Source organism: Haemaphysalis longicornis, unplaced genomic scaffold (assembly GCF_048455015.1).
Source record: "Haemaphysalis longicornis isolate Haplotype H1 unplaced genomic scaffold, Haemaphysalis longicornis Haplotype H1 scaffold_1, whole genome shotgun sequence".
NCBI lineage: Eukaryota > Metazoa > Arthropoda > Arachnida > Ixodida > Ixodidae > Haemaphysalis > Haemaphysalis longicornis.
The window spans coordinates 291,294,339-291,308,225 of record NW_027526203.1 but is presented as its reverse complement, the minus strand read 5'-3'; the positions used below and the strand labels follow the sequence as shown (position 1 = coordinate 291,308,225).

At 46.7% G+C, this 13,887-nt stretch overlaps 1 protein-coding gene across 3 annotated transcripts in view; it reads right to left on the bottom strand.

Moving 5' to 3' along the window:
* Nucleotides 1–13,887, bottom strand: part of LOC144147917 (ubiquitin carboxyl-terminal hydrolase 20-like) — a 73,412-nt gene that overhangs the window by 7,335 nt on the left and 52,190 nt on the right. For all 3 annotated transcript variants that reach the window (XM_077679598.1, XM_077679596.1, XM_077679597.1), the window contains 4 exons: nt 13,686–13,791; nt 10,257–10,338; nt 6,708–6,816; nt 4,625–4,730 (listed from right to left, as the gene is read on the bottom strand). In XM_077679598.1, the coding sequence (XP_077535724.1) occupies nt 4,625–4,730; nt 6,708–6,816; nt 10,257–10,338; nt 13,686–13,791 (403 nt within the window). The remainder of the gene's footprint in view (nt 1–4,624; nt 4,731–6,707; nt 6,817–10,256; nt 10,339–13,685; nt 13,792–13,887) is intronic.

Genomic DNA, 13,887 nt, shown 5'->3' with positions numbered 1-13,887 from the left:
CAACCTTCGTATGCCGTCCCTGCTATAACAAAAAATCAAAACACCCAGACTACAACTTTGCCAAATCATCACTCTTCAAAATGTCTAAAAAGAAAGGTTTATTACTGAAGTATGATGAAACCTGTCTTTCATTTGACGTGAAGTGGTCCAGCAAAGCAGTGCACAGGCCTTCTTACCTAGAAGGTGTTGATCAGACCTGCATGTGCACAACTGCAATAATAGTATGCATTGCTGGCTCAAAGCCAAGAGATAGAACCACCCCAAAGGCCCCTTTCTTTTATCCTCCAGCTGCGTATCTAGCAGCTGAAGCTGCCAATTAGTCTCCCTTGTCAATATATGCAGGTGAATTGCAACTAAGCCTATTGCTGCTACTGAAGGCACGGGGGTGGCGGCAACAGCTCAAAGTGCACTTTATAGAGCCTAGTGAGCATTCCTCATAGGTAATAATAGGGGTGATGTCATTTCCTGTATCTGAGCTCACTGAAACAAGGTTTAACTGAGCCACATCAACAACCTATTTCTATTTTCGAATTTCAATACAGTTGAGGTTTTAAATACTTCTACAGTCGAGTCCACTTACAACAATATTTAGGTGCCAAGAAAGTTCCACCATTATATTGTATTTATTCGAATCTAAGCAGATAGTTTTTTTGAAATACTGATATATCAAACTCCAGGGTCACCTTGGATTCGAGGATTTTGAAACACGCGCCAATTTTCAAGTGAAATTGAGGGAAGTGGCGTGCAGCTAGCGCCACCCAGAAAAGAAAGTATTGTAGCCATTACAAGAAAGTATTGTAGCCATTACTAGACGAGCCAGTAGCCACTTAAGGGGCCACAGATGGGGGCGATGCCGCCATTTTGAACTGTGCGGATAGTGGCCTGCGTGCGGTGTGGCGTTTGGTTTTGACAGCACAATGGCACCAAACAAGCGGTGCCATTATAGTGCTGCTTTTAAAAGAAAAGTTGTTTTAGCCGCGGAGTTGTCGTCGAACGTTCCAGCCGGGCGGGACTTCGGCGTGGGTGAAAAAAATGTCCGTCGTTGGAGGACGCAATGGGAGAGGATATTTGCGTGCGCCGCAACGAGGATGGCATTCACCGGACCACGAGAAGGCCGTCACCACGAAATGGAGATGGCATTGGCTGACTTCGTTCGACGCAGTGAGCAGCTGCCCTTCCAGTAATGACAGAAGTGCTCCAGGCAAAAGCAAGGGAGCTTTCAAGGGAACCAGGCTTATCGCGGGCACACTTCAAAGCCAGTCGGGGCTGGCTACAGAGATTCATGAAGCGCTTCGGCTTTAGCTTTCGTCGTCGAACTTCAATCGCCCAGAAGTTGCCCGGTGATTTTGAAGAGAAAGTGATTGAGTCCCAGCACCGCATCTTCATGTTCAATAAACGTGTTTTCTTTTTGTGAACGTTGACCTCACCTTTTTGTACGGCCTACATTCGAGGTAAGTATTTTTTTTTTTTTTCGTGGCTTCGGATTTTCGGGGGTCGGCTTAGAATCGGGGCCGGCCTAGATTCGAATAAATACGGTAATCGATAATTGTTATAAGTGAGTTGCGATAAAAAAAAAAGATGAAACAGAGACCAGAACATTTTATTTGCATGAAAGCAAGGTCGTACTACTACTTATTCGCAGAAAAGATGCCGTCGTCGGTCAGCTTTGTTTGATTCACGCGAAGCTGGCGCACATCTTTATCAAGAGCACCTATACGTGCTTACCCTAGCTGAACGAAAGGCCCTTGACGGAAACGAAGTCCCTGAGGGACTGTATCATGCGTTGGACATCCTGCTAAAACCCTACCTGAGAAGACTGCACAACTGCGTCGCCAGAGTTGTCACTGTCACCGCACGTATCCATGCAACAATCGCCTCTTTAATGAGGTACTTGGATGTTTCCAAAACACTGGCCCTGACGTCCCTTATGCGGAAAGATGAGGCAGTTGAAGAGGTACCCAGTCAAATTCAAATCGGCGTGCACGTGACACAACTCGCGAACACGCGAGCAAGCGGGACCAGAGTGCTTGCGAGCGGGTGCGAGGACGATGCTAGAACAGCAGCTCCGCGAAAGGGGTTCGGTAGGAAAACTGCTCTCCTCTTCCCTGCGCTTCCTCGTAAGCGGCACAGTCGACTCGTTTTCTGAGGGGTGGCAGGGATGCGAGGCGCATCACGGCTCACTGCGCGTGCTGTCGGCGCGGAGAGCCAGCGGCCGCTCGCATTTTCGGTGCACGCTGTAACCGGATTCAATCGTTATATCCGATATCGCGGCACTGGAGCATCACAATAAGCGGTTTATTTTACCATAGGGAGCATACAAAAGTGGACGGTACCATCGTTGCTCATTGTTATATCCGGTATATTGCTATAAGCGGTATTGTCATGAGTGGACTCGACTGTATAAGAATATATTGGATATAACAATGAACAACTATGGCACCGTCAACTTTCGTATGCTGTCTATGGTAAAATAAACCATCTACACTTATTACAATGTTCTAGTGCCGCGATATTGGATGTAACGAATGAATGCGGTTACAGAGCGCACCGAAAATTCGAGTTGCCAACGGCATGCGCCATGAGCAGTGATGCGCCTCGCATCCCTTATACCCCCAGAAAATGACTGCGCCACCACGCCACTTTCAAGGAAGCGAGGGGAGGGCAAGAGCAGTTTTCCTTCCGAACCCCTCCTGGCGCCGCCACTTCAGCACTGTCCCCGCATTTGCTCGCGAACTCGCACCGCCGGTGCCACTGCCACTCGCTTGCGCATTCGGCTATGTTCGCCTGTTATATCACGTGCGCACTGCTTTGAACTGGACTGGGTGCCTCTTCAACTGCCTCCATTTTTCCGTGGAAGGGACGTCAGGGCTGATGTTTTGGAAACATCCCGAGTACCTCATTGAAGAGGTGATCATTGCTCAGGAACGCGCTGCGACAGCGCCAACAGTGATATTCGGACGATGCGGTAGAGCAGCCTATTCAGGTAGGGTCTTCGCAGGAGGCCCGACGCATGATACAGCCTTTCAGGGACTTCCGTTTCCACCAAGGACCTTTCGCTCAGCTAGGCAAAGCACCTATAGATGCTCTTGAAAAAGATGTGCGCCAGCTTCGCATGAAGCAAACAAAGCCCAACGACTATGGTATCTTTTCTGCAAATATGTAGCGGTACGACCTTGCTTGCATGCCAATAAAATGGTTTGATCTTTGTTTTGTCATTTTTTTGTGCAAGCTGCTTATAACAATTCTTGGTTATAACAATGAGTTTTCCTTGGCACTTGGATGCTGTTATAGGTGGACTAGACTGTATTTGATGCAAGAGTGGATCGAACATCATAATATTCACTTCGACATTTGAAAGTTTAAAATTTCAGCCCACCCTTGGCTGCAACATAATTACTACAAACAAACCTGACTATACTGAACCCGTTTACATCGAATTATCCTGCATATCGAACTATTCCTGGTCACAGTATATTTGCAGTGAGAATATATAGCAAAAATTATGCCTATATGAGAGAAAAATACCAGCAACTCCCGATTTATCGGACACCAAATGCCGCAGAGGTGCCTCCCCAAGTTGGCTTTCCCTCACGGCGGAGGAGACGTTTCGCGAGCACACCCATAATGATCCTGGCCCGCCTGCCATGCTTTTTCTTTTTGTTCGCTGCGCATGCATCGTTCGTGCTTTGTGGGCTTGCTTCCCAAGTGTAGCTGTGGTGGCTAGCGCTAGTGTCACAAATGCTTATTTGATGGCTCTAGCTAGCGCAAAGCGGCCGAATTTGCCTTTCGCCGTGAAGCTGGCAATCATAAATCAAGTCGAACGCGGTGAGATGTCTGAGGTACCTGCAGTGCACAAAATTCTTAAGAGCAAGACTGGCAGGGAGCTTTAATTAACCTTCTCGAAGTAGGTTCTGGGTAAATGTTACTGAAGAAACCCCCCGAAATCGCTTCAGATGTGCCGCTTGTGCGTACCAGCGATGACATCGAAAATCCTGAGGAGTGCAATGAAGCCAACGCCGGTGTCGACGAAGTGTGGAGCGAGCTGTCGGAATATCCAGACGCCGTTGATGTATCAACGGTTGGCGAGTTTGGGTGTGCAGCTGATGGTGTTGTGACCATGCAAGAGCTTGAAAGACTACCTTGCCGAGATCATATCAAGCGCAAGTAAAAGCGTGCAACAAGGAAAGCAACGGCTCACAACCTCTGAGGTGATTGGTGCACTCACACTAGCCCGACACTTCGCGAATGTGAAAGGTTGCGGCCACAGCTGCTTTGACTCTCAAGACAATCAATGTGGAGAAGTGCATACACTCTCAGGCAGCGAGGTTGTTCAAGCTACACGACTATTTCGTGCTAAAGTAAGGCAGTTTCATCAATAACGTAAATTAAGTAAGGTATGTGCCTTTATTACGTCCAATCCCTTAGCATGCTGATATCGAATTATCCTGTATGTCGAATTGATAGGTGCTTTTTCGAGAGTTCGATATAACTGAGTTTGACTGCAGTAAATACATCCAGTTTTCATTACATAACTTCTCTTCAAATGAAAGCAAAATATATCAGCCAACAAACAATGCTGCTCGTACACCACAGTGAGTGCGAAGTCAGTGGCAGGAACGCTTACCCGTGTCCTTGCGCCGAACAAATGCTTCCCACTGCTTGAACCAGGCCATGCTGACTGCATAGACCACTCCGGGGCTGTCCTGGTTTTGCTGGAACTCTCGGTTTAGCTGCAGCACAAGGGAATCGCAAACTTAACAGAAGAGGAAGAAAAAAGGCTGCGTGTCCCTTGTAACCCAGGCTTTGAATTTAGAACTGTAAAATGTTTTTGAAAGACAGGAGCAAATAGTTGCAGGGGTTGCAGTTAGCACTGGTGTATGGTGAGTAAAAAAAAGAAGAAAGGGGGGTGGGGGGGGGAGCGAGGCAGATAGTTAGACAGCCTCAAGCTCTGCTGTTCCATCTCTGCCCAAACAAGCTCCATAATCATGGCACACTAGTTAGCCACTGGGCTACCGGGAATGTGACTGCAGGCCTCATGTGCCTGAGGAGACAAGGCACTGACCATGACAAGAGTCGATGGTAATGATTAGATGGCTCAATGGCTAGTCACAAACTTGGAGGAGTTGTGTTCAACGCGATGCACTTAAGATGCGCTCTGAACTTGGCAAACACAAGCCTACGATTAGGGGTTGCGGTGAAGGATTTGCTTGGAGCAAATATCAAAAGCCCCTCATGCATGCTCTACATTTCCTCACTTGGGCAAAATCAGATAGCGGGTGCTAATTGTTAACCCACTTCTCTGCAAACGAGACGTGTTATCAGTGAATGCACATGTGTTACCGGTGAACGTGTTATCGGTGAATGCACATGCATGCTTGTAGAGAATTAATGCTCTCATATGACACTGCATAATCGGGCCGAAGTACACAATGGATTGCTCTGGTTCAGGCACATCCATGGCGATGGCTCCCAAGCCCACTAGCACTATTCACATCAATCCTTGCGTGCATAGGAGCATTTAAACATGGGCTGTAATTCTTGCTCGTTACATAGGCTTCCATGGTAAATTTGGTGATACTGCTAAGGGCTGGTGCCAAGATGCGGTATCATGCTGGTTTAAAATAATGCTGCCCTTTCCTTTTGCTTGCGCACTTGGCAACCATTGCGCAAAACCTGTTGTTCTTCAGTTCAACATCCCTGACTGAGGGATTGTGCTAAAACTGAAGACGTGCAAGCACATAAAAAGAGTGAGAAGTTCCCTACAAGGGAGGGTGTCAGACAAGGAGACATCTCACCAAAATTATTAACAGCAAGTCTACAGGGTGCATTCCGGAAGCTTGATTTGGAGAAGTCAGGGATACGAGTAAACAGGGAATATTTGAGCCACTTGAGATTGGCAGATGACATTGTCTTGTTGGATGATGCTTCAAGAACTGTGCTCAGATAGCTTAGGAGTAGGGTTAAAAATAAATGTGGAAAAAAAAATCTAAAAATGTTAAATAGACATGCAGAAAATGTCCCCTTCAGCCCAGGTAATGATACACTAAAAGAGGTGGATAATTATAACCACATCTTGGACATGGGAGAGGCCTCTGTCCTGCTGTGAACCTAAATAGGTTGTTGATGATGATGACGAGCAAGTTAGTGCCAATCCAAACCATGAGATAGGGTGTATTTAGCAAGCACTTTGAAAGAATGCACAGTAGGCACCGCTGTCACTAAAAGAAAGGTATGCAACGAATGTGTACTCCTAGTGATGACCGATGAAGCAGAAACTAAGGACCCTAAAAGAAAACATGGGTCAGCCGAACAGGCCACGAGAAAAAGAAGGACAGGAGTAATGCTTAGGAATGGGAAATGGGTAACTTGGGTGAGACAGCAAGTTTGGGTGGAAGACAGCCTAGCTCAAATTACGAGAAACAAGTCTGGGCACGCAATGCGAAGAACTGACAACCACCACCAGGGTTACGGAGTGGCTCCCAAGAGACGGGACTAGAAGCACAGGAAGACAGATAACTCAACAGGGGGAAGAGATAACAAAATTTGGTAGCAGGGAATGGACTCGGGGAGTGCAGGACAGGAGCAGTTGGATGTTTAGGGAGAGGCCTTCATCCTGTAGTGAACATAAAACAGGCTGATGACGATGAAGCACATTCACCGAGGCAATCCATAGCTCAAGCCTCCAGGGCATGCTGGGCACTGCTCACCGTGATGAAGGTGTCCAGCTCAATTTTTCGCCTGCGCTCCAGAGCTTCCCGTTCACTGGTGCACGTGGGACACGTGTACAGGTGGGTGCAGGCAGGTCCTCCTCCAAACCTGCACGGTCACAGTACACTCTGTTCACACACTCTCCTCTGCGCAGCTATGCACAAGCTTCGTCAGCTGCCCCGCGGCAACCACTCTCTGCTCCAAGTTCGTGGCATAGTCTGCAAACAACCAAGGCAGCCATTGCGTGCAGGTTTCTGGCGCAACTCTCCCTTGCTCCCAGGTTTTGATCCTTTTGTTGCAGCGTACAATCAAAGCATTTCATCAAGGCAGAGTGCATTAGGATGAAACACTGAAACATCCAGAGCAGTCTAAAGGAGTGCATTAGTGGTAGCACCGAAATCGGAGTTTGCTGGGAGCAGACGGCACCTGGACAGCTGAGGAATTGTATGGTATTTTCATCAAGATAGATTGCGGTTCCACAGAGCCTGAGGTTATGGAACAGACAGAACTTGCGCAAGAGGGCTGTTTGAAAGGGGCAATTGCGTTGTGCAGCACTCACTGCACAAAACCCCACAAATGGCCCATGGTTCTTCTTTTTGTGCCACAAACTGCAGATAAACTAAGGCTTTTGACTCGTGCTGAATAGCAAAATAATAAATTACTTAAGTTAAACAGCGTAGTGAAGCCACAAATAAGACTTGGATGAATTTCTTTTGAGAGCAGCTTTCAGTGCAAATAACTGGTTTTTCCCATTTGTTGCCGGGTTCTGTTGCCAGGTCGATATAGAAACAGTGGCATCCCATAGCATTCCACGTGTAAAGGCCAGCTAGGTAGTCAAATGGAAGCCTCTAATCTGTATACGGAGACAATGCAAAATTCCATAAATTATTGCTATCCCAATGTTGACAAAGCAGTGACCCTGCTCACACCCACCCACAAGACCATGTATACCAACAGCTGCATGCAAACAGTAGGACGTGCTTATTCATGGCAGCTAGGAACAATTAAAGCAAGACATACAGATGTACCACACTTGCAAAATGTGCTTCTATAGCAGAGGTACTGTTGTGCAATATCGGTTGCAATGTGTCAGAAATGGGGACAGCTGTTTAGGCGCTTCCTGGCAGTGAAGTGCTTTCTTACTAGCACTGGACTTGTGAACTGGCGTCTAAGTCAACAGCATTTGCCAATGGTAGAGTACAGCCACTTAACACTTTCGTGACCGGGCCTATTCCCATCAATAGTATGTTATCGATGACTACAAATTCAAATTTTGGCGCTCTCCGAGTGATTCTGGTCAGCTAACGCCATCCAAAGGGTAAAAGAGGAAGTATTTCATCAGCTTCACTTCCGAGTTTCTTTTCCTCGCCATGAGGGGATTTTTACAGCTCCTTCGCTACCAGGCGCACGTGGTTTCAGTTGCAACGTCGATGCCGCTTGCCGATGCTCCATGGGAATGGCGAATTTTGACAGATTCCTATGCATCTAAGCTGTAATCTCTGGATGATGGGAGCAGCACAGACACATAAGACGACTTAGATTTGTCAGACTTCAGTACAGACAGCGAAACTGCGTCAAACCGCCCTGGAACATCAGCAGGTATCCCCCGGTAAGTTTCACGTTCTCCTCGGGCTGTTCTATCGCTGCTGCGCATTCATGTTAACATATCCGGCCTGTTCTAAAGGCCTCAGCTCTTATCTGCTGAGTGCCGACTTCGTTCGGTCGGGACCACTTGCCACCGGCTGCGAAGTGGAGCCAACCTTCGTTTCACCACATCAAAAAACTGCTTCACGCAGTGGCATAATAGGCACTAGCACTTATATTTTTGTATGCATGTAAACAACTTTTGTACTTACAGAGCTCATATTCGCAGTATTATTCTATAAGGGCTTGTATTCAAAATGTATACTTCAATTTTTTTTTATGTTTACCCTGTGCAAAGTAACATTGATGTTTTCATCATTTTTTTCTTCTGGTTACTTTTTTGTTTTGATAATTTTTTTGATAATATTTGTAATAAATCTGTTATTTAAATTAATACTGTTGGAAAGCCCTATCCTTCCTCTATCAATTTATATGTTACACTTTAGCATCAATCATTTTCTGTGGCAGGAAAAAAAATATTCCTCGGACTACCCAAAAAACAACCAATTTTTCCACGGTCACAAAAGTGTTAAACCTTTTGTTTGAAGATCCAGCACCAAAATAAGTCTCCAAATATCATTTACACTTCTTAAGTCTCACAGCTAGAAAATAGGTCCCACAGGACACTGTGTACCCCACAACGGCATGTTTTAATGCATGCTAAACTTTTTTCTACCGTTCTGTAGTCCTTGTGCTACTTTTTCATTACACTGGGCTAGGATACAGCCTTAACAGCCATGCCCACTGAGGTTCCATGATGCTTTAATAAGACAGCTCAATAGCAACTGCAATTTGAAAATGCAGTATAGCCCACTTACAGCAAACTCACTGTAACGAAATCTCGGCTATAACGAACAAATCTTAATTTCCTGTTAACATTTGTATACGTGCTATGCAATTTCATTCCACTTTTTACGAAAAATTTTGAAGGGCCAGCGTGGATGTAACGAATAGAACTTGCCCGAAACGCAAAAAACTTTGTACAAGATGGTAGTTAAAAGTTGGACAGAGCTAAAATAAACAGAAAGTAAAACAGAGCTGCTGACCCACAACGCGCAGACCGTGCCTCACGGAGAAAGGCACGCCAGTCGCCATGTTCGTACTGCAGAGAAGAAGGATGCTTCACTGCAAGACACGCTCCCACTGTTGCTCAATGGGTTGCTCCGAGAAACGCTGCCGGCCAATCATAGCGTTCACCGCTGGTTCTGGTTGCGTAGTCACTGTTTGTGGCCATGGAGGAAAGAAAAGCTCCACGATTCGCGGCGCTCGCCGCTCTTCCCGCATTCGTATGCCACGCGCGTCTCTTGGTTGCCGTAGTGCTCCCCTGCCGGACGACCATGTGAGCGCTGGCACATAGACCGCAAACAGAAAAGTTTAATCTTTAAGCTACAAAGTCTGGCGTAGCATTGAGAAGTCCGAGATAAGTGCAATAAACAGTAAGTGCCTGCTTCTAAGAAAACATTACTGTTTCATTGGAGCTTGTAGGCAAAGAGCTCGCTCACAGACTCCTTGGCTCGCCTCATCTGTGGCATTGGGCGGCCCGTGTTGCCGTTCGCGTTTTACTGAGACCCCGTTTCGGCGCTTGCATCTCCCAAAATCTACTACTACGGTAAACTAGAGTTGGATAATGACGGTACAACATCCGCAGGTAGCTAGCTTCTTCGTATTCATTTTTTTTTCTCTTCATTTTAATGTCCAGATATAGTGAAAAACGGATATAATGAACTGATTTCCATTTCCAAATGTACTCATTATAAGTGGGCTGGACTATATGTGAATTCGTGTTGACAGGGGTAAAAAGAAAAGTTACTCAGCTGGAAAGATCTTCGTGTCAAAGTTTTTCTTATCTAAAAAACGAGCAATTCATGTGGAACACACTCAGTGGTAGGTATGAAGCCACTTACGAGTCATGCAGGTATTCCCAGACAGATTGAGACAGCTGTACACAGAGTTCCTCTGCTATCTGAGCCTTGGCTGGCTGCACACCTGTGAGAAAAGATTTCAAAAAACCTGTGGAATAACCCTAAACATGCACTGATGACTGTGGCACACTGCAGCACGGCACCCACGTGGCCATATTGACGCTAAAAACGCAGCAAAACAAGAACCTTGCCAGACAAAGAACTTATATTCTTTTGGCTCCTTAGTGCCTATCTATCTTTCTGACTGACACAACAAGGAGTGCCGACACAAAATTTTGAAGGCGAGATAACTTCGGAGATAGATTGGTGTTAACACACATACATCATCTGCAAAATATCAGCGGGGAATACAGCCTAGAACATATTTAAAATCAATTTTAAAGTGTGCGAAACGCAACCGAGCAGCCAGCAGAGGACCACGCGCAATCGACATCCCGTGGATATTTTGTAAATAAACAACATCCAAACACGTCACGAGTTTGTGTTTGCCACTTCCGCACTGCCGGCGTTTTTCGCCAACTCGCCGCTCCAATCGGAGGGCGGAGCTTCTGCTCTCGAGAACGAACGACCCGATCGTTGGCCCGTTGTTGGCGGTGGAGGCGCCGTGGTTTCGTCAACTCATTGGGCAGCTGGCCGCGACCAAAGTTCTACAGCGATTCCAGGCACTCTCTTTTTATTACTTTTTATTTACATTATGCGCGAAAATGCGCTGGAGACACGAAAAGCCCACTGAGCGAGCCGCACGGTCGCTGTGCAGGCGGCGGCCACGGCCGCGAAGTGGTGCAGGCCGGTGCAGGTAGCTGATTGATTAAAGGGTTTAACGCGCCGACGCAACGCTGGCGATGAGGCGCGCCGTAGTGGAGGGCTACAGATTAATTTAGACAACCTGGGGATCTTTAACGTGCGCCGAAATCTCGTACACACGGGCATTTTCGCTTTTCGCCTCCATCAGAAAAGCGGCCGCCGCGGCCAGGAATCGAACCCGCAACCTCGTGCTCAGCAGCGCAACGCCTTAGCCACTGAGCCACCGTGGCGGGTGGCGCAGGTAGCTCGAGTGATAGCTTGTTACCGCTGCACGAAATTGTACCCAAGTCCCAACCATGGTAGCTTATATGAGAAAGGAGTTAATGATGCGATGGCGGGTTGCATTAAAAATTGTCATCTGCACCGCTTACGAGAGCGGCAATCGAATATCGGCCGCAGTGCTATGCCGAACACATCTGTAGGCGGACCTGTAGGCAGACCGGCCGGCTGCTCCCAGCGCGTGTCTTGCCACCCACTGTCTCGAGCATCGCGCGTCGTTCTTTAGCCGCGGTAGCATTTGTACTCGCAGCGCCTGCATCACGTCCACGGTCACTTTTTAATTAAGCGGCTCACGAGATCAGTACGTGGGGGCATTCACAGAAACTGCCAGCGATGCGGATTCGACAGTGCTACGGCAGCTCTGCTCTGTGATATCCCTTCGACGGTCACGTGGTCAAGCTTTGTTCACACAAAATCCATCGTTTCACGGAAGCCGCTGAAACTGCGACTGGCCGCATTGAAAATGCTTCTAATTAAACAACCATCGCACGCTGAAGCAAATGAGGTTTCTACAGGTGATAAGTAGGTCACTAGCTACTTATTGCAAAAAAAAAAAAAAGATGTGAAATTTTTGTGTCAGTGCCCCTTTAAGCCTATGCAGTAGCACCCACTCAGAATCAAGCCTAGAAGCAAATGCAAATACTTGTCAGAGAAGCATTTCTTTAATGACAGACATTCAAAACCATTAAACCCAAGCATTAAATTTGTGCAATACTCAAAGGATGGTGCAAACCTGTGAAATGCACTGCTTTGGCTAGTGTTCTTGGTTAACACCATGCACGTTTTGAACTTTCACAGACACATAATTACATGGGCTTTGATCAGTTTGAAGGCCCTTTAAAAGGTCTTCAAACCTCCTGCACTCTATGCAGGAGTGCAACCTTCATGCACTCCTTCGCATGATCAAAGCACAGACCCGCCGCAGTGGCTCAGTGGCTACGGCGTTGCGCTGCTGAGCACGAGGTCGCGGGTTCGATTCCCGGCTGCGGCGGCCGCTTTTCTGATGGAGGCGAAAAGCAAAAACGCCCGTGTGTACGAGATTTCGGCGAACGATAAAGATCCCCAGGTGGTCAAAATTAATCCGGAGCCCTCCACTACGGCGCGCCTCATTGCCTGCGTTGCGTCGGCGCGTTAAACCCCCCAATCAATCAATGATCAAAGCACAGGGTCCATAAAGAACTCATATCTGCTAAATTCATTCAATGTAGACGAAATATAGAAAATCTGAAATGTCCAATATAAAAAAATCTGAAATATATAAAAAAAGTGCACCGTGAATATTCATATACAGTCAAACCCCATGAGAATGAATTCCTGCGAGTACGAAATTTCAGCGGCAATGAAATATTTTGGGATCCCCGGCGAACTTCCATGGAAGCCCATGTATTTCATATCTCGCGGAAACGAAATGTTTTTAGAAAGCGATCCTACGTTAATAAAAGTCGCTGCAAGTCCAGTCGGCATTTTATCTACCTATTTGAAGCTAACAGTGCCAAAAAAGTGCTCAAATGCATTTTTTTTTTCAAACTCGAAGCGCATAAACTTCTGCCACAGCGCGCTTGCATGGTCGACACCATATTTGTTTGCATAAAAGACCCAGCAAGAGGGGGCCAGAGTTACTCAATATATACAGTTGCGAAACTCCGCTTCAGAATACGGGCGGCGCTAGCCCCCCTGCTCTGTGGAAGCTGAGGGGCAAGTCGATGTGCGCGGCACCTAGGAGACAGAAACTGAACTTCGCTAAACTACTACTATTCAAAAATTTTTGTAAAATAAAGATTGCTTTTTAAATTAGAATACATTAATTAGGTGAAATTTACTTGTGTTCTTGCGGCTTTTCTTTTTATGACTTACAGCAGCAGCCGCAAGCACTTGAGTAATACTTCTATGTTCTGCCTTCCATACCAGCTGCACATGGCTTCTGCACCTTGAAAATAACACGCTCCCGAAAGGATACGCGTGCGTGCAATTTCATTTTTGGGCGTGCATGCGCTGCTGTAGCATGTAATACTTTGCATGCAGTAGGTGCCATTGCTCTACGCACAGAGATAAACCTCCAGCGGATTTTTTTTGTTATTGTGGCACTGCCATGGGCCTCGCAATCTTTGACTCTTTGCTCGTGCAAATGAGTTATTATGATTGCTTTGCTATGTCAATAATGATAATTAAGATAATTAACAACTAGCCCTGTTTTACCTGGTACTCGACTAATGCACATACAATTTTGGGACACATTTTCCGAGAAAAAAAGGTGTGTGTTAGAACTGAGTAAATACGGTAACCCAACCAGGAGAAATGTGATGCAGTGATGCTGCATGAGAAGCTCACCTCCATGCACACACAGGAAATCCCCATTGTCAATGGGACCTGGCTCTGCAAATGTGTTGAACCGGTTCACCCACTGCTTGGATATGTAGAAGCTCAGCAGGCCAGGCTGAAAGAAATGCCAGTTATGAGAACCCCACAAGTGAAATGTTAGGGGGATCTTGTAAGAGTGCACAGAAACAAAGCTACAATGCGTGACCTTGCG